We start from the raw sequence: 20,776 nt of genomic DNA, 5'->3' as shown, positions 1-20,776 counted from the left end.
CAGGCACAGCTGTGGCAGCAGGGGGCAAATCACCCATACACCTCATTCACGAAGGGAGTTTCTTTTTGGGAGGCAGTCCATCACCGCTTGGCTAAAATCTCTGGTAAGGAGAAGCAGGTACCAAGCCTAGGACATGAAAATGCATCTTCTTAGAGCAGAATTGAGGAGCTAACTCGGTTCCTATGGTTACCGAGCAGCTACCCAGCAGGCCTGATCTCACATCACTAACTCTGCCACTTAATTAACTGACTGCTCATTATTTCCCAAAATGAGCTCCCTCCATCCTCCTGCCTGCCTGAATTCAGCTCTCAGATGCTCTCTGCAGAGCGGCCCGCCTGGTTTTGGCATCCTGTCTTTCACTTAAACCTCGCCCACCACTCAGCAAGGTTTGGAAAGAGCTGGAGACAAGCCCCAGGACTGAGAGAGGGTTCTAAGGAAGTTTTTCTTTAGGAACATCTTCTGCATTTAGCTAGGATAAAGTAAATGGAATCGCATTAGCACAGCTCAATGCAGAGCTATGCCTGAGCTTTTCCATTAGTGATGCTTTGGACATCTTTCTCACTGCAGACTGGTGCTAGCTAAAGGTTGCTGGGCCATGTCCTCCTATTTTCTGCACAGGATTACATGTTAAAGGATCATACCAGGATGAACTGGAGAGAAGGGAGTAATCAGTTGTGTTCCTGAAATAGTACTAAGCATGGTGTGATATTTATATTCTTTTCTCAGATGAATGGTGTACATTGCTGAGATACAGAGGAAATAAGGTAGATATATAGCCCTGTGAACCATCCCTTAGGGAGCAATAGTTGCAGGAAGATCTGCATAATTTGCGCTGGGTTTTTGTGCCTTTCGTGTTGGATGGGAGAGTAGTTGCACGCTATGGGGTGAGGGAAGAGAAAGGGATGGTCCAAGGCCTGGAGAGGGAAGGTTTTCAGGGTTTTGTTTTTGCTCAGGGAGTTGCCCTAATCCTGCTTTGCTCTGATTCCTATGCTTTTGCCCTTAGATATCTAACATTTTTCTCAGTCAGCCTCGGTCTTTGAAAAACAACCTTTCCTGCATAGCTGCTAATATCTCTCCCTAACCCTTAATCTCTCTGCTGCTGTTGACTCGCATTACCATCTTTCTATTTGAGGCTGATCAAATCCACACAAAACAAGGGATTTTAGAGAATTTGTCTTCAACTGAGAGTCAAATGCTGGCACATTCTACGCTGCAGATAATTGCTTTGTGAAGCACTCTCTGCAGTGCATGTTGTTCTTTGAGAGCTGCTGCTTTCAGCTGCAAACCCTAGCAGGGGGTCACTTGCAAGAGGTGAAGAGTGACCAGACTTGGATGTCATGTATAAGTAAAGATGAGACCTCTACAGGCTCTGACTGTCCTCTGATGAATAATTGGAATAAGCTGGGCTTTGTATTTTAGTGAGAAATGACCCATAAGCCCACAGTTCTAGGACCTATGGAAACTGAGAACCAAAAGAGCAAGGGCTGAAGCAGGGCAAGTGGTTCTTGAATGGCAGTCTGAGATCAAGAGTGTGGAGTCTGCCCTGTTCCAGGAGAGGATGCTCCTGGTTTGAGAAGATGGCTTGTCCTCTCCTGGGTGATAGTTGGGATTGGATTGCTCTTTCTGTAGGGAAATGCATGTGAAAGGCAGTGAGGATGGTTGGTAAGGGTGAGGTCAAGCAATGGTATTAGTACCGTGATCTCCTTACCAGTTTGTCAGAGTATGGTGAGGGCTCGGCAGCTGCCATGTCATAGTATGGAGTCTGCAGAGGGAGTTTTTGGATTTCCTCCTCGTGTTTCATGTTGTCTAAGTGAACAACCTGTATTAGAGGAGATAGAAAAAGGATGAGGAGAGCAAGCACCATCCTTCTGACAGAATTTGGGGCAACATAGGCTTCCAGTGAAAACTTTACACGACTGTGAGGGATAATGCATCTTAACCTCTCCCTTGTTCTTACTATATTATATGCTTGTTGTTTTCTATTTCATTCTCATGTTTCTCAGCACACCATTACCACTCATCATATTAAAAATTATGGTGATGTTCAGGAAAAACCCTTAAATTGAAAACGCCATCTGAACACTTCTTTCAGAATTCAGCTCCTCTGAAAAGGAGCCAACAGGATCCAAATCACAGCTTTGAGTTAGTACCAGTCTTAGGGAATTCTGTGCAGGAAAGTCTGATCTTGCTGCCTTTCAGGCTTAGGCCATGGGCTTGTTTGTGCTGGCAAACGCTATGCTCGTGGTGCTTCTGAGAATCAGTTTTTCATGCCAGAAGCAGCAGCTTGTCACTGGACTGGGGAGACATACCTGGATATCTTCTGCTGTCAGGTGGCTTTTCATCTCCTGTTTCCTCTTGGGTGGAGGAGCAGGTTTGTGGGATGGAGGCAAGTCAATTCTGTAGGTAAAGGTAAAAGAGGTGTCTGCTGACTAGAGAGCAAGAGAAGAGGGGTAGACTGTTTTGGTATGCCTTGATAGACAAGATCCTGCATACACCAAAATCAGTTACAAGATTTAATGGCGTTTGTCACTCAGCTGCTCATATAATCACACAGATTATTTTCAGTAACCCCCTTGCCCTCTCTTTCACCCCAATTAGAATTGTTATTAGAAATAAATGCTCTTCTAGTGTTCTGTTTATAATACCAAGCAAATCTCCATGTCACATTGCAGACCCTGAGGGTAAAGTTGGGATACCAGTTTACTGTGGCTGTTTTGAACTGGCTCCAAATCATCCCATTGGAGTTGGCTCATCTTACGGCTGTAGGGAACCAGAAAGTGTCTGTCAGTGATGGTTATCAATCACCAAAGCCATGTCACAGCCAGTATGTGAGCATATGTGGAACAGGAGCTGATGCCACAGGCTACCCACGAGGAGTTTGAATTGTCGTCTTACACGTGCTATTCCATGCAGGGAGGCTTATCCTTGACCCTTAATCAGGAGATCAACTTTTGCCCCAAAGCATAAGGATTGGCAGCCAGTATAATCTCCAGCCTAGAGAGCGTCTCTGCACATTCCGCTTAATAGGCACAGATGCATCTAATCCTTTTATGAAACTTATTAAAACTGTGGTCTGCTAATTAGCTGGCTCCTCCTCCTTGCTCTCTGTACAAACTTTACCAGATCTTCTGATAGAGCTACTTTTCTTGACAATCCAATGGATTCTAAGATGGAGCCCAAAGTTATAGGTGAAGGGGAAAGGTAAAATGGGATCCAAACTTTTGCAAGGCATTGACTTTGACTCAAAAGAAAAGCATTTATGTTTCAGAGGCTTTGGAACAGACTCCACAATAGAGGCAGCACCTCTTGCGTGCTAGGACATCATAGTGTTTCTATTCTCAGTTAAAGTGGCTCTTCCCTGTGCCTGCCTGGAGGACCACGGTGGGAAGTGAATGAGTCTCTGTCATAGGACTGATGCTGTTGATGCAATTTTACCTTGTGGTGCTATTTTGTGTGTGTGTGTGCGCCATTCTTTTTCTTTCTGTTTTCTACGGTGTTCTTTTCTCCCTCCTGCTGCTATCCTCCAATGCCTTCTCTCAAATGGGATTAAATGGAGCACAAAATGTGGCCAAGATGTAACAGCAATGAAGTGGGGGTTGGGGAGGATAAAAGGTACTTCTAGGCTTTGGGCTTTCGGTGCTTTTTCCTACTGATGTGGGAAAGGAGTGAGGGCCCATGAAAAGGCAGTGATGAGAGCGGGATGGGGCTTTTGAGGAAGAGGTCAGGATAAACATTTCTGAAGAGGGCTGTGTTCATGCTGTGTGTGCTGAACTCCATGCTGCCAAAATCCCTCCCTGGGATATGTGCTGTGCAGCATGAGGTAGAGAAGAGTAAGTACGTGTCAGAGGAGCCCTTAAGGTATCACCCCTCTCTCTACTCTAGTACTGTCAGAGTTCAGATTGTCCAGCTGACAACATAGGTAAGAAACTGGAATGGTGGGTGCAAGTGGAATCCTTTCTGGACTCTTTGGGATATATCAGAGCTGTTCAGCGTCTGTCAGGGACCCTCTCTGACAGAATCTAATTCAGGCTAATTCAAGAGCCTGAAGCCATCGCTCTGGAAAGGAGGATTAGGATCTTTTCCTACTGGAGGTGCGAGTGGCATCCGTCCTCCTGCACAACATCCAAGGATATGTTGTAGTGAAAGCAGAGTCTGGATGAGTTTGGTAATGCTTCAGTCGCTGCTTAAGGATTGTGGTAAGAGTTTAGAATAGACAAGAGCAGGATGGAAAGCAGTAAAAGAGCCCCAAGGAAGGGAAGTAAGATAGAAGCATAAAGTAGAGGATAGCAGAAAGGAAAGTATATATGTTTTGTTTTTCATTTGCCTCAGTCTCTATCTGCTGTCCCACCCAACTGCACCTGTACCAGCAGCAGTGCACGTGTTTTCTGAGAGCTTAGAGCTACTTACAAGTCGTTGTCTGTTTCAGTGCGGTTCTTTTGTTGGCGCCTGTAGACAATAAATACTGTGACAGCCACACCGATGATGAGAGCTGCTGCAATGACACCTCCCACGATTCCAATAATGCCTCCTGGGGCGCTCTGAGGTAGTGGCTTATCTGCAGCACACAGGCAAACACAGGAGAGAACTGGGGTTAGAGCATCAGACAATACGACAGGTAACGCAACAAGGCTGGCAGAACCAGGGTCTCTAGAAGGAAACACGCCAGCCCTCTCTGAAACTGCCTTGGATATTCCTATGTGTAGACAGCTTCACTGAGAGAGGTGGTCATGCTGAAACATCGTAGTCGGAGCTCTACAGGAACAGAAATCCTGGGATAAAATTGTCCCCTATCGAAATGAAAGCTAGTTATGATGCACAGCTTTTCTAAATTCTGCATTGATAGCAATATGCAATTTATTGCAGTGGATTAGAGGTGTATGCCTCAGAGCCTGTCACCCCTAAACCTTAGAAAACAGATGACCTGATTGTAGGATTTAGGGATGATGAGGGGTTATATCGTACGTTCCATCCCCTGCTTGCCCTCTGGCTGGAGAGCTTTGTGACTTGGGCTAGCTCTTCTGTGACTAATATGGACCTCATTCAAAGGAAACCTATCCCATGGGCTTGATGGGAAAGCACTTTGAAACGTACGATAAAAGGATTTAATTTGCTCTACCTTCCAACCTAATTAAACTTGAAAACTGGCTAATTGGTACTTTGTACTTACAGCTCTGGCAGTGATGAAAGGAGGAGATAATTGGAATGGAGGAAGAAGGAGGAGGAGCAGAAAGGGGAAAGAAATTCAGGGGAGAGGAGGGAGCCAGGGATGAGGGGAAAAGGTGCTTTGTGAAACTTATGTCACACTTAATTCTTGTACTTTTCTTAATGTAATTGCTACTGGCCACTCTTGGAGACTAGGTACTAGACTGTATCATCCTTACTTGGTATAAATATGGCCTTGATTATCTTAGTGGTAGCATCTCCATTAAGCAACTCATACCCAAGATGTTAAAATAATACCCGTTTTGCATGTGTGCATGTATCTAAAATATATATACATGCATCTATATCTTCCCATTTCAGTCTACTTCTGAGGACTAAAAGTCTGCGACTTAATTCCACTCCACATCCATGGATTCATCCCTTCCTTAGCTTGAGGGATAGACTTTCTGTAAGGCTAGGTGCAAAGCACAATTGCAAAGCTGACTGTGTTGAACCCCTGCCAACAGACTATTCCCAGATCTTACCTTACAGCCAGTCTTTTTCACCTTTCAGATTTGCTGCTGTCATCCACGAGTGAACTGAGGTGTAGAAACATTTCCCAGGGAATTCCCCTCTCTCTAGTCAGAACTAACAAATTGCACAGCAGAAGACTCGCATGTTTACTGTAGCAGTACTAAGCACTTGAAGTCCTAACAGCATGCTGTGGAGAGCAACCAATGAAGAATTTGCCCTGGAAGCTCTGTTGACATTGATCTCTCACGCCTTTCTGTGAGACTTCTATGCAAACCTGCTTTTGTCTTGTCTAACAACATGCCTCCATCAGTTGGCATCCCATGCCCAGTCTTCCCTTGTTCCTTAATTAAAAGCTCAGAGTTGAGTTTCTTCAAGCAACAGGCTGTTGTCATCAGAACCTTAGCCCCCTCCCCAGCTTCCTCATTACTGGCAGTCAGTTTTCTCTCTCTTTCCTTCTCAGTAAGTCAGTATTTTATAAATAATATTTCTGCCGTGAGACAGCTCACTTACAGCCATGCACAAGCAAACAGCTGATATGTTACATTCTGATTCCCAGGACTGTATTTGAGACCTTCCAGTCCCTTTGACTGCAGCATTTCCATGGTTTACCAAACCCTAACATCTCTTAGGATAGCAGGTAGCAAGTGGAGAAAATCAGCTTCCTGCTACTGCTGTAAATCAGTATGTGTGTGTTGGCAGAAGGGGCAGAAAGAGAAAGAGGGGAAGAATATAAAATAAAACTAATTTCTGGGAGCTTGAACAAGGCTATATGATAGGGAGAGTAAATGGGACAGTAAGATTTAGAGGCAGCCATGAATTTGCAAATGAGAGACAGGGAAATAAAGGGTACCAGGAAAAGGCAGTAAAGTGATGAGGAAGGGATGAAGGACAACAAAGAAATGCAGATATTCTGGGTTGCCTATACCTCAGTGTATTTTTCTTGCTGAATTTTTGAACTTGTGAGTGTTGGTACCCAGCCTGATGTTTTGACCAGGCTGGTGCGATGATGCAACGCTTTCATATAACAGCAAGTAGCAACCAATCCCTAATGAAAACAAGTCCTTCTGCTACTTGTATAGCTCTTTGTCAGAAGACAGACTGAGCCATGCTGCTGCAAGTGCATCATTGAAGGTGTCCAGCCAAGTGTGGATATGAAAATGATAGGTGTTGAGAACTTAAAGGAAGAGAAAAGGACAGGAGGTGAGGAATGGGTATGAGTTGAAAGTCTGGGAGTGCAAGAAAGGGCAGAGAACTGTTTATCCAAATGCTCTGAGATGCTTTCTCTGTCTGCCTAGAGTGTTCTGAGTGACTGGAGGGCTCACCTGCAGTCTGTTATTTCCCTCCTCTGCACATAGTTTCTGTTGAACAGGGGAAATGTGGTGCAGCAGCAGTGCTTTTCTGAAGGACACGGTGGCTGCAAGAATGGATGTTATAAGTGAAACAGGAGGGCATAAGGAAAGATACAGAACAAGATGTTAAGAACTGGCAAATGAGGATTTGTTTATACTGGGCGGCCCAGGGAAGGTACTTGCAAGGCTTGTGAATCAGGATCAGAATAAATAGACAGGACAGCTCAGGGGCTTGCACACTCTAATGGGAAAAGACTTTTCAAATTAAGAATGCAAACCCCCTTGCTTTGTGTCACACTTGAATAATTTAAAGCTCTCCAAAGTTTTTGTGAAGCAGCTGGCAGTGAGGCAGGTACCAAGGAACCCAAAGGGGCTGAACAAACAACTCATATTTATCTGAATGTCTCAAGGGCTACTGGGAACTCTCATTCCTGATGGAAATTGAATTAACTGAAAGTATTACAAATAAGGAGTAAAATACACCCTGCCTCCAGGTTCAATACAGTTTGGTTCATTACTTTTTTTCTTTCACAGCGCTTTTGGAGATGGAAGCAGTCACAGAAAAAGATGAAAAGTTCTTATTTTTCTGTAAAGAGTCCTTGCCAGACAACTGATGGTGAGTGTGTTTCCAAAAGTCTTTACCCAGTGAAAGCTCTTCTGTTTTTGTGATGGGAAGGTAAAGCGCCAGTAATGCTCTTCAATGGTAGAGACAGAAAGGGGAAAAGGAGTCAAAGACCTGCAGCTAGGCCTCAACTGTTTTTCTGTGCTATGTGAGTTAAATATCATGAGTCAAGGGAGGGCACATGTGCTGCTGGTCACAGTGTGTGATCAAGGCTCTACATGAAGATGATGAGTTCTACCTGCTCAGGCAGAACTGGCAGGACTGAAAAAAATTATAAAAAGCCAGTCTCTGCCCGTCATGAGTTAGGAGATTTAAAATAACCAGTCAAAGCACTCTGTGAGAGCAGGATTTCTAGTTAACCAGGTGGTGAGGTAGGGTGAAGAACATGCAACCAGAATTATGTGGCACTGCTGGCTACACTGCCAATGAGATTTAAAAAAAAAAAAAAAAAAAAAAAAAAAAAATCTTGCCATGGGCCAGATCAATTAGAACATTTTGTGAGGTCCAAGCCCTGTAATTCATCAACCCCAATACTCAGTTAAACTACATTCAACAAACTGGTGCTGTCAGTTGTTTACAGCACCCTCCCGCAGCCCCCCTCCAAAAAAAAACAAACAAGTCCACCATGAATGAATCTAGAGATGTCAGGAATGACTGCTGGTCACAATTGGTGCACAGTTCCATAGCACAACCTGTGATGGCAAACACCATTTTCCAAACAGCCACATCCATTTACACTGATAGAGCCATGGTTCAGATTTATTGCCTTGTCCATGCAAACAGCTATGGTAGCATTTCAAACCACCATAGCAAATAGACAGAACTGTCCGCACGCAGCATGCCCATGGGGTGAAATAGTGCAGCTGCAGAGCTCAGCAGTAAATAATAACAGAGGAACAATGAAGGCTTTGGAGAATCAGCTCACAGGAGAAAAAGAGATGTTCCCAAAGGGAACTTGAAGTGAGGCAAAGATGAAGAAACTGGAAAGCTTTCAGAGGGGAGCATGCCCGAGAGTAGGAAATGACTCAGATGCTCTTGGTATGGGGGGACTGTTTTGGAGAATTTTGTCAAAGGAAAGAAAAGGCAGTATCTGTGATACTTCCAGGAGTAAAATCTCTTCTCTTAAAGCCACTTGTGCGGCTGCATGAAGGAGCCCAGCTGTACTTAGGATCAAGACTTAAAAACTGGGGCTGTTCGCTGCTGTTCTCAGTGAAGTTTGCTAGTTTGCTCAAAGGGGCCTGCATGCTCTTCTGCTTTTGCCTCCTCTTATGTCAACCTAATCACTCAATATTTCCTGGATAACCAATAACCAGCATAGCAACACATACCACCTCTGATAAACCGTTTGCTCAGCAATCTGCCTGCATCTGTAACCAACTGCAAAGGATCCCTTTACCTTTTATCCCTCTGTCCCCTTCCCCTAAAACAAATACCATCCATTTTGTGGCTGATTAGCCAAAGCAGTAAGCAGTGTGCTGCTTTGCTCACAGATATGTGGGAAATCAATGAGAAGGAATTGGGAAATGATCATTCTTTTGGTTTTTTATGCTGGCAGCTTTGAAGCTTTCTTAGCTTCTAGCCTTCTAGCCTTGCTAGAATTAATGCTGTCTTCATGTCACTTACATCTCTGCTTAGAGGCTTGTACAACTTGCATGTTAAAGTAGATTGTCCCATTAGAGTGCCGGCTCAAAATGAGCCTGTCTGTGGCCTGGATCACCATCCTGATCCAGTGAAAGAGGCTAGAACTTTCCGGACTCTTTCTGCCTCCCTAAACCTTCACGCAAGACAGTGAGATCAGATGATACATATTTATAATACAGCCCGCCTGACACATTCCAGGGAGCCTGAGACACGGCAAGTTCAGAGAGCTAAATTAAACGGAGTTGAAAAGGTTGGCAGAACAAATACACTTCCAGTTTAGTTTTAAAGATGAGAGGAGGAGACCTATGTCAATAGCATACCTACGCCCAGGCTTACAGGCACAAAGTGGTTCAGAGACTCATAACACATTGTGTTTGCAAAGGGTTAATGAAACACTCTTCCTAGAAGAACAATAGATGTAAGCTGCTAGAGCTGATGGTCCAAATGACAGGATAAACAGCAAGACTTGCAAGTCATTGGAGATTTTAAAGAGAGCTTAAGTATGGAGGTGGAAAGGGTATAGGTTTCTCTGGGGACAGTTTCCCCCCCACACTGTGTGTATCAAGTATATCCCGTGTAGGAAGAGCCAAATATCCAGAGGTTAAAAGAGATTAAGAAGGGAAAAATGCTGCCTGGAAAGCTAGCAAGGAGCTTGGCCTTTTTCCATTGACTGCCATGTGTTCCCTGCACACTGCTGTGGCACTGGACTGTCCATGTGTGAGATTAAAGTGCCATCCTACTCCCTCAGCAGCTGTATGTCCTTCATCCAATCTGAATGGCAGATTCCAAAGTGAAGAGGAAAAAGGGGAGCATGATACCCAGGTCTCTTCCCTGCTAAACATTGCTTGGACCTACTCCAGCTGAGCTCCTCACCCCAGTGCTGGTGGAAGTGGCCAGGCTGCAAACAAGTGCTTGTGAAAGCATTTCTCATTGAGGAGAATCAGATCCTGTGACAGCACAAATCAATGCTCTGTGGTCAATTTGTAGTTTTCAGCACCACTTAACCCCTGCAGTACCTGCAACCACTTCTGTTACTGGTTGTTCATTGGGTGACCTACAGGAGGAGAAAAAGGGGGTGTTAGACCTGAGACCCATAGATAGACCCATGAGCAGAAAGGGAATAGTTTGATCAGCGAGGGTGGCCAGCAGGGTTTGTGAGCAAGACGAGTTTCTGGTCTCAGCTGGATTACCAAGGTATGGTGTTAGCAGAGTGTATCCAGCAGCTTTTCCCAGCCCTATTAACCAGGGAGCATTCTTGCTAGCAAGAAAAGGGTGCTTTTGGTGTCAAATTAGCTGGAGATACAGCCAGACAAGCAGAGGTTAAACACCAGAGTGAAGGCAGAGCTGCTGTTCTGCCTCTGTGCCCTAATATAAGTCAGGAGGAATTTTAAAAGCCATTGCAGCCTGTCCGGCCTGGGTGTTTGTTGATGTAACTATCCTTTATGCAATTAGCTGCGATGTGAGTGCCAAGCCATCGCTCTGAGCAAGACTTTGCTCTTGCGCTGAGTTCCAGCCTCGTGCCCTTGGAAATCCTCCCCCACTGCCACACGTGTAGCAAACTCATCCCAGGAGCCAGCATAACCAAGGGCAGTTAAACACACAAATGCTCCTGACTCTTCTCTAGGTTGTCCTTTCTCTTCCTCCCACAAGCAGGAAGGCCTCCTGACTCCCCAAACCGTCTGAGTGACCTGATATGTTCCCTCTCCATTTATTCTCTGTTAAAGCCCAGACTACTGGGTATCCCCTGGGTCCAGAGTGGGAAACGGGTTTTCCCAAGGTCTAGGTACTAATCATAGCATCCCTTTAAGATTAGGCCCATTTTGCTTTCCTCTACAGTTTTTACTAGCCCAACTGGCACTTAAAGACTTTGCAAACCACTCATCTGTCTCTGATGAGGTTTTGGGAGAACTTGGCCACATGCCATGTGGAGCCAGCCCCCCACAGGGTGCCTGCTTTGAAGAACAAACCCAGCTGCAAGTGGACACATGGATGTGCTTGATTTTGGTGGAGATTTTGCACACGTTCCAGCAGGGGCAACTGCTTTGCCTTTTGCCAGGATTGGGGGCAGCTCAGTTCTGCCCGCTAATGACCAGCTTTCTCCCATGAATGTAAAGCAGAGGAGCCATTTCTGGTTAAGTAGCTACTGGCTGGAAAAGCATCAGCACGTCTGGAATGCAGCTTTAACCCCTAGTGACCTCTGCTCGCAATTCCTCCTGGAATCTCCCCCAGTTGCATCTGATAGGTCTGCTGTTTGGTTAATAGCTATAGTGACAAGGTGTTAACCCCATGAGGTCCAGCAGAGACAAGAACTGAATTCCCGTGTTCCCATTTCTCCATTGCATTCATCAGGTCTAGCGGAGAGGGTAATAGAGATTGCTCCTGCTGGCTGTAACCCATCTGTCCAAATCCAGCACTCGCCTTACCCTGCCCTCTCTCAGCTCTGCTGGACCAACTTCACAGGCCTCAGGCATTCCTGACTTCACAGACTCTGGGACTTTATAGCCTGATGTAGCAACATGGAGAGGGTCTCTGACTATTTTTGGGGAGAAAATGGGCCCTGGAGTTATTTTACATTTCTTCTGCCTCCCAGCCCTTCATTTTAGTTCTACTTCATTTCCTTGCAGCTCAGCTGATGATAATGAACAATCAAATCCCCTTGGTAATTTATTTCTTGTGCTGTAAAGTTTCAAGAAGGTGATGACACTTGAAATTGCCTCTCCTGGAGGAATGAAGCAGCCAGATCCTGATTCCCATTACACCAGGGGCTGTCTCTGGATCTTGGTAGCCTGCTCTAGCTGGCTAGAGCAGAGCCTGGCCCCTAATCCATGTTTAGTCAGAGATACAGGCTGGTTGTCTTGACACATCCATTAAGGTCAAGCTATTACAAGCAGCCACCAAATGAATTCTGTCAGATAGAAGGTGCAGGGATTGCAGCTCAAACTCTTATCATTTCTGTTAATGGAGCTAATTTGCTCAAAAATCTTCAGCAGCACTCATGTGAAACATCCGTCTCGGCTTTGCTGTGTGCTCTGGGCCATACTTACCTCCTGTTGCCTCCAGGATGCAACTGTATCTTGGCTGTACCCAAAAAGACATGATCAGCCCCTTGTTAGCATCTGTGCAGAGAAGCTAATTGGGCTTAATGCCGGCCATAGGCAGAGAGAGAAGGCAGGGCTCTGCTTTTCTGTAATGCAGCTAAAAGCACATAAACATGACAGCAAATGGAAGTGTGGACTGGACTGCAGCGCTCTTTATCTTCCCTGGTACCCCACAGCCTTATCTGCTTCAGTGCCGCATGTGACTGGGAGGTAACTGCAGCAGCAAGGGGAGCTCGAGACTTTTGTACTGAGCTGGCTCCCTGCCCTGTATTCCATCCCTCTGTGCAACCCCTGCTTCTCCCCAGCAGCTTCCTCCAAACCCCCTGAGACCCACAGAAATCCAGACAAAAGAATGATGCTGCAGTTTCCCAGTGCATGGAGGTTACTGCCAGCCATTCTGTAGTAATGTGCTATATCTCCATACCCTGAGGGGCTGGAGGTTGGTGTTAAACATGCATCTTCGCAGAGAATCCAGGGTTGAGTTCCCTGCAGGAGGGTAGGTTTGATATTCAGGTGATCGTGACCTGGGTAGCAATGGTGCAGCTTCCTCTCCTGCTCTTCACCTTTACCTTTGTTAGGAATGATTTGCAGGACTTTTAAAAATGATATTCCCCTCTAAGCAAGGAATTTAGTTCATAACATAAGACATCCTGACAGTGCCGTTCTTATAATCAGTGAGGCAACTTTGATTCACAAGTACTTCATTCAGTGACTGAGTAGCAATTAAACATGGGCACAAGTTCTCTTCCCTTACCCCTACTATAGATCAGATGGAAAAGCTGGAAAGAGGGATGGGTCAGTATGAAAGAGAAGGTGTGAAGGACAGGCAATCAATAAGGAGCTGAAGATAGCCGAAGAAGTATAAGAAGAATAAACAAAGTAATTTCAGTACTATATAGGCTCTTTACCATGTGGAGATGGTTAAGAGGGTACTAGTAATTCAGAGAAGGCAAAGGGCTGTTGCTGATCTGTCTCTGGAGAGCAGTAGAAATTTGTTTCTTCTGAGATGACAAGGCGATTTCCAAGAGTTTGGGGGTGGCAAAACTGAGGAGTTTGCTGAGCACCATCTATTTGGATAATCCATGGCAAATTTATAGGTCTAAGACTAGGCTATGGAGACCTCTAACTTTCTATGGTTAGTTTTCAGTATTTCTTGAAGTAATAGGTTAAATTCTAGAAGACTGGACATGGAGAATGATCTGAAAACCTGTAGATTGTTTTCCTGAAAAAACTTAACACAGGAACTAGTTTATAAAGAATTAAACAATAGAAGTTGGGAGTTAAATATAGTCTTGATGCTTGCTTTATTCAGTACTCCCAAAGCAGGTATGAATCCCAAGACCATGCTGTGACCACCAGACAAGCCTTCCCCATCACTTAATCTCTTTTCTCGCACCCCAGTCCCCCACTGTATGTGTCAGCCTCTTGGACCCAGCAGTCAGTTGAGAGAGCAGAGGTTGCAGATGGTAAGGAAGGAGCATCCTTGGGGGGGGGGGGGGGGGGAAGAGAAGCCCTGGTGCCTCCGTGGAGCTTTCAGGACAGCCCTGTGCACCTTCTCCATAGTGCTGAGAGCTGTGAGAGCTCTTCCTCTGGGCTCTGCTCTTGCTCATCTTTAGCACCCTCCCTCCTGTTGCTCAGGTAATGCTTTCAGAGCAGATCCTCCAAGCAAACTTTTCAGTCAGTTATAATTGGGAAATCTCACATGGAGCTCTAAAAGATCAGTTAATATGCTGGAACTATCTAGTTAAATGCCAATTATAAAAGCCCATAAGCTCCTCAACTCAAATATATTAATAACATAATTAAACATTTATCGCTTAGGTAAATTAAAAGTTAAGTTAATCGGACATCAACGAAACCCCAGGAAGTGACCATTTAAGTAACTAATTTCTGTTTAATTATGATTTCCTCCTGTTAGAAAAGTCCTCATGCCATTAGATCCGGGCCACTCTCTGGTGCCCGAGCCACTCAGATTCTGTACTCCCACTCTGGTATCCATTCACAAGCCCAGACAGCTGCAGCATTCCTGTGGACAGCTGTGGATCTTGCACAGCTGGCAGCAGCTGGTTTGGGTGCCTCTCCTGCCTGTTACTCCCTCTCCGACCTCCTCTTTGGCTGAGTTGTTCAGGCAGAATCAAGTCTCCTGAAGTCCCTGCAGATTCAGAGAGGGTGGAGAAGGGGAGATTCAAAGGCATCTGCTGAGGATAGAAAGTCAGAGGTGTTTGTGATTATCCCATAGGCAGAACTGTGCTTTGATGAGCAAGATTGGGATTTAGCTCTCTTGAGCCCATTACCTAGCACTGATACTGTTTTCCTGCATGCTTTTGCTCCAGTCATTTCACTTCTTTGTATCACTCCCAAAGGAAGGGCAGTCCTTAGCACCGCAGGGCAATATGTGTCCCTGCTTGAGCAGAGGGATTGGACTGGATGATCTCTAGAGGTCTCTTCCAGCCTCAGACATTCTGCGATTCTGTGAAATTGTGGACCTCAAGGGATGACTGCTTCCTGTTGGGATGAGCTTCCTGGGTATATGAAACTGTGTGCCAGTGGAAAACTGCTCTTCATTATTATTGCAGAGAGGTAATTGGAAGGGCTTGGATCTACAGCAGAGTAAGATGAGGCCTGGAGATGGGAAATCAGGTGCTTCTTTCCTTGAGGAATGGAAACATTTCCCCTGGTGACCAGAGTCTATGAGGCCAGGACCATACGGATGGCTTCCCTCCCTCCAAGAGACAGGCAATCAGTTAAGCCTGACAGGTGTGAAGTTGGCAATTTTCTTTTCAAAACTGTGAGATAAACAGGCTAGCAGGAGTCTGAAAGGAACAGAGAGATAGGGAAGAAACGGAAACATTCGTGCACCTCTTTCCATAGGGCTACTGGTGCTTTGCAGGCAGAAGGATGGAGGAAAAGCGTTCACTCATCATATTCCCAAAGGCACCAGACACTCGGGCACTAGGCTAGAACAGAGCTTGAGAATCACACATCAAATAAAGACCAACTCCTCCTTCCAAAGGGCACTTCCACTGATATTGGGGGATATAGCTAGCACTGAATTGCTCCTCCAGAGCCCCTCTTTTGCAGTGTTTTCTGCAAAGGGGCAGAAAGGATATTTAGTGCCTGTTCTGTACCCAAACAATTTTCATTCCCCAATCCCACACAGTTCAGGCATGTTTTCTTTGGGAATTTGGATTTGGACCAACAATTGTGAAATCTATGGAGAAGGAAATGTCGCTAACACACCTTGGACTGGGCTGTGTCAGATGTGAGGCCAGAGCATTCATCTCAACTGCTCAAGCTAAGGGAGCAACTCCATTGGCTGGTGGCAATAATAAATTATAACCTTTTGATAAGTCTTCCCCAGAGGGTAATATAACATCTTTAACCTATACTTAAGATATGCACATTTATTATGCTGTGCATGCTTCTGCATGGCCGTGTCTGACTGTCTGATTGCTGCTTGTCAGTATGTAAAATTTTAGCAGTGGAACATGCATGGTTTTTTTTTTCTTTTTTCTTTTTCATTTTTTTTTTTCCTTTTTTGACAAGCTGATCCTTATTCTGCAGACATTGTGCAAGAGGAAGCCTGTGTCTAAATAGGAAAGGCAGGGAAGTGCCTTGCTTAGAGGGGAAGTTAAGCAGCCTCCCTTCTCTTTCTGCCAGACATCACTAAGGGCATTTGAGGCTCAACAGCACTTCTCAATGTCACTGGGTCCCCTGGCTGGAATACATTAGCATAAAGCAATTTCCTAGAACAAGCATGTTCATACAAATCAAACTCAGGTTTGCAAATAACATGAAACCCTGAAAAAAAAAAAATCAAAAGTATTTGTTACTACAAATAACTCACCCTGCTTTACTCTAAACTGGCAGGTTTCTCTCACTTCTGTTTTTTCCAGTGATTGTGGACTAGCTCTAGGAGACTCAGTGGTACAGTTTGACATTAGCTACTCTTGGATTTGCATATGGGTTAGCACTTATCTCTCAATGAATTCTATATTGATAGGTATTTCTGGACTGATGCTCTGTAACCTGACCTGCCTCCAGTGTCCCTGCAGCTTCCAGCACCTTCATAGTGAGAAGCCATGCTTCGTTTTGACGTCCCAGATATGCTGCCTTGATCTGCCAGTTTGGAGTCTGCCATGCTTGGGTATCTCTCGGGAGATCTGCCTGATCCTGAGTTTGGGCAAAGCCCATGATGGAGGAGGCAATCTCCTCTTCAGGTGTCTATGCCCAGGGATAGCGGGCAGGTTGCCTGGTGATTCCTTGCTTGTTCTCAGCTATATTTCACTCTCACTCACTACAAATTGACTTATCTGCGTTAATCTGTGGGCATGGAAATAAACATAACTGCATTATAGTTAGAAAAGCTCTAAATTCTTACATCTACCAGAAGTCCATCTCTCATCATAACAGACAATTGAGTCCTGGACTCTTAGGGTTTGGTACTTCTCCCTGTTCTAGGGAGTTAAATGTCAGGGATTTCACTCGGGGCTGACTGATGCTGCTGCTGGACAATGCTCAGTGTTGTACGTATAGCCCCAAAGGAAGTCAGATCCTCCTCTTATTCATCATCTCCTGCCCTGATCTAATTGTTGGTGCCTCAACTGATTGACGGTTCTAAAGCTGTTTTTTGCAGTCCACAGTCCTCGCCTGCAGAGATGTGGCTTTGAGAGGAGATCCAAGCCACGCTGCCATTTTTCCATGGGCCACATGCATTTCTGGCATTCCCGCCTCCAACATGTTTCGGTTTTGTTCCAGAGAAACACAATACTTAGGGGCATGGTATGACAGTCAGTTCCCGCTGCGTTCAGCTCTCTGCAACCTGAGCTTCCGAGAAGAGGCCCCATGCAATGGGTTTTATCCATCATCACTTAACTGTAAGATATGGCCTGGGAAATCAGTGCAGAATTTCCCTGGGGTACATCCCAGCAGGACCGTGGTTAAAGGCAGCCACTCCCATCCCTCTTTCCATGTTGGAGTCCCAGCCCTCTTGTGCTCTCTTCCTTTCTCCCAGACTTGGCCTGCATTGTTGCACGAGCTGCTGCGAGGCTGATTCTGTAAGATGCTGCCCCTCTGCATCGTGGTCTCTCCCAGGGCTACTGACCTGACAGACAACAGCTGAGCAATGCTGTGCTGTCAACCCTTGTCGTTACCAAAAGAAACTGTCACAAAAAGATCATCCTACCCTGGTATCAAAAAGCCTCCTGCTGCTCTGGTGCATGCTCCATACCTGCTGACAGAGAATGAGTAGCCTGCACCAAATTGCTCCTTTCGAGCTTACTCCTGAACCCTCTTCTCTGTGTCCAGCTCATCTCTTCATAAAGGATTTCATTCTGAGTTCAGGTATCAGTCAGGATCCCTTTCACTTTCTCTTTCTGATGGGGAGTGCTCGGTTTTGGTTCAAATCTCTCTCTATTTCAAGGATATTTGGTGGTCAGGAAACAGAGTTAAAGCAACTGGGAAAATCTAACAGCGTCTGTCTGTGGATTTACAAGGCTATATCACAGTGTTAGTCAGTTGCAATCTTAAACAGCTGGGGGTGGACAACATGTCCCACAGGCTCAAAGTTGTGGAATGAGTCTTTGCTAATCAATTGGGGAAAATCATTCTCCAGTATAACATTCATGTGCAGAAGTTGGGAGCAAAGATCCGTTCCCAGGAATGTTCTGCCCTCGAGGCCAGAGGCATGGCAAAGTACCTGTTGACATCAGTGTAAGCAAGAGCATGCACGCTTTCTCTGGTTTCAAGCTTGCTTCCTTTCTTCTCCCTTGCAAAAACCTTCATCTTGCAGAGTTGTCTGCCTGGGTCTTTGCAAACAAGGCTTTCTTTGTAGCGTATATTTGCAGTCAGGAAACTGGAGAAAAGGCAAAAGGCAAACTCTTCTTCCCCGTTCAGGGGCTGGTAACTGAGATGCAGGGATGCCATCTTGCTGACTTTGCCTCAGTGAGGGGAGACACTTAGGATCCCTACAGCATTTGGATGTCTTTGGGGCATGATCGCCATGCTAGCCAAACATTGCCCAGTGAGAGCACCACAACCTGCTAGCACATCAGCCAAAGGCTGATCCATCCCACTAGCCTGACCCTGACAGCAGCTTATTACAGATACCTGGAGAAAACATAGCAAGCGAGCAAGTGCGTATTGACATTTTCCAATAGATTGTCCCATTTGCTAGTTGTCTATAGCTTAAGAACTTCCTGAGCTGGAGACAGTGTCTTAACGTTTAAGAGTCTTTGATGGAGTTTTCTTACATACGTTTTTCTAAACGTTCAGGTTAACTCTTGGCTTCAGGAGTGCCCTGTGACAAAGGCTTTTGCAGGTTCCATGGGTGGCAGAAAAAAACCCCTGTTCCCTCTTTTGAACTTACTGGCCAAGAATTTCACAAACACCATGCATGTCCACCTTCTCCAGAGCACTTATTGTTTCACAGATCTTTTAACCCTTAGTATTCTGCCTTCATCATCAAGCAACTCCCTTTACAAAACACAGCACATCATGGTAACAGACCCAGGACCTGGAGAGAAGGAGCCATTTCTGTCAGCGTTACTCCCCTTAAAACTGCCAGCCACAGGTTGCAGAGCGACGCTGTCACACATGCACAAAAAAAGAAGGGGGAAAGTTTTGGTTTTTTTTAAAATTCTTTATTTAAAAAAGTACATTTTTTTTCCACAGCTGAGCCACTATTGTTTTTTATACAAGTAAAAGGAAGGGTGATGCAACACCCTGCCCACACAAATTATAACCATGAAAATGCCCCCCCCCAGACCCCAAACAAACAAATTATTACAAAGGATGGAAAACAAACAAAAAAAAAGGAAACAAAAAATCATAAAAGTCCATTACATTATTATTATTTTTATTTTTTATTTTTTACAAAAGCACTTACAACACAGATTACAAAAAAAAAAAAAGTGGGGTTGGGGTTGTTTGTAGTCCTTATTCCACAATGATAATTACAGCAAGAGGAAGAAGAAAAAGAGAGATAAAATCACTGGAGTTAAGGAATCACGCTTAAAAAAACATAAAAGTAAAGCCAAATAAAAAGGGAAGAAAAACCAGATCCTCAATGAGAGTAGCTCCACAAGTGCCAGTTTATGGTAGTGGAGGATCTGATTCCATATGCTTATTACATTCACCCTCGAATACATAACATATGGAAAGTCACACTGGTCCAAAGTACGAACTCACCCCCTCTAAGGCTTGGGTCTCTTTCCTTCGCTGGTGCACTGAATCCTTCTCTCTTGTCCCACTGCAGAAGATCAGCAATGTCTATATCCAGCACCTCAGCCCTGCCTGTCCTCTCTGCAAACTGCTGACCTTCTCCTGGCTCCTCTGTCTGGCCCAGCATCTCGCCTTCCTGCCCTGGAGCTGCAGGATGACCAGCCCTTGGAGCAGAGGCAAGCGAGTTTTAGGAGCAGCATGTGGACCTAAGGTATCTCACCTTCCCCTACCAACAGGCTTCCCCTGCCTCTCTCAAGGAGCTGCTCGAATCAACAACAAATTGCATCAAATACAAAAGGGAGGGAAAGGGGAGGAGAGGAGAGGGATGGAGGATTTGCAAACTAGGGAAGGGTAAAGTGCTATCAAAAGCCACATAGACTAAAAAACAGGCATCAGTGCACACGATGCTGGCAGTGTCCCCCTCTTCCCATCAAGGCCCACGTCCCAGGAGAGCAAACACAGACCCTGTAACTTTGGTGCCAGAGCAGAGTGGGAACCTTACAGTGTAGTTTAACTTGCTGGCCAAAGGTTTGCTGTCCTCCATCAGCTTGTATGGGCCCTTTGAATGAGGCCCTCATGTAGATCATATGTTCAAAACCATGATGTTTTACAACATTTTTGCAAAAACATTTGTGGCTAGGAGAAGTTAAGACTGAAGTCTGTATCTCCAAACGGCCTTCTTGGGCATTTCCACCAGCACCTCCTGTCCAGTTTGCACAGGGGTAGTAGAGTCCCTACCCATTAGCACAAGCCCAATAGAAAATCATTAACCTTTTTACCAGAGAGCTCACCTGTAACATACCCTGTTGCTTTTCCTCTTATAAAAAATGGGCCTGAATTGCACCCCCCTCCCCCCATATTTCTACATTTAAATACTTCTCAGAGCTTTGTGTAGGTAGCTAACATGACAGATTTGCTTATCTCCTGTCCTTTTGAGCAACTGAGCAGTAAGCTCTAAGTTGCTTTCCCTCTGCTGTTTCATCATAGTGACCAGCAAACTATAGCTCTCAAAATCTTTGTGTGTGTGTGTTTGTGTGTGTGTGTATAAGAAAGAAACAGCAAAGGAATCTAGCAGTGGCCCTTCTAATTGCATTCCCTTCTCTAATTGCCTGAAGATCAGTCTTCTGAATCTCTTTCTCTAACCCTCAGTGATTTCTGCTGAAAAGTTG

The 20,776-nt window shown here is 45.2% G+C and overlaps 1 protein-coding gene across 1 annotated transcript in view; it reads right to left on the bottom strand.

Annotated features, from left to right (window-relative positions):
• Positions 1–19,734, bottom strand: part of LOC112946325 — a 31,834-nt gene extending 12,100 nt beyond the window's left edge. Inside the window, exons 1-4 of the mRNA XM_026038128.1 lie at positions 19,575–19,734; positions 4,408–4,555; positions 2,310–2,397; positions 1,709–1,819 (exon numbers count right to left, since the gene is read on the bottom strand). Of these exons, the coding sequence (XP_025893913.1) occupies positions 1,709–1,819; positions 2,310–2,397; positions 4,408–4,555; positions 19,575–19,734 (507 nt within the window). The remainder of the gene's footprint in view (positions 1–1,708; positions 1,820–2,309; positions 2,398–4,407; positions 4,556–19,574) is intronic.
• Positions 19,735–20,776: the final 1,042 nt, after the last annotated feature.

The sequence above is a fragment of the Nothoprocta perdicaria genome, unplaced genomic scaffold (assembly GCF_003342845.1).
Source record: "Nothoprocta perdicaria isolate Ctin4 unplaced genomic scaffold, notPer1 scaffold_201, whole genome shotgun sequence".
In the NCBI taxonomy this organism is placed as follows: Eukaryota; Metazoa; Chordata; class Aves; order Tinamiformes; family Tinamidae; genus Nothoprocta; species Nothoprocta perdicaria.
The sequence above is the reverse complement of the archived record's forward strand: the minus strand, read 5'-3'. Positions and strand labels throughout refer to the sequence as shown.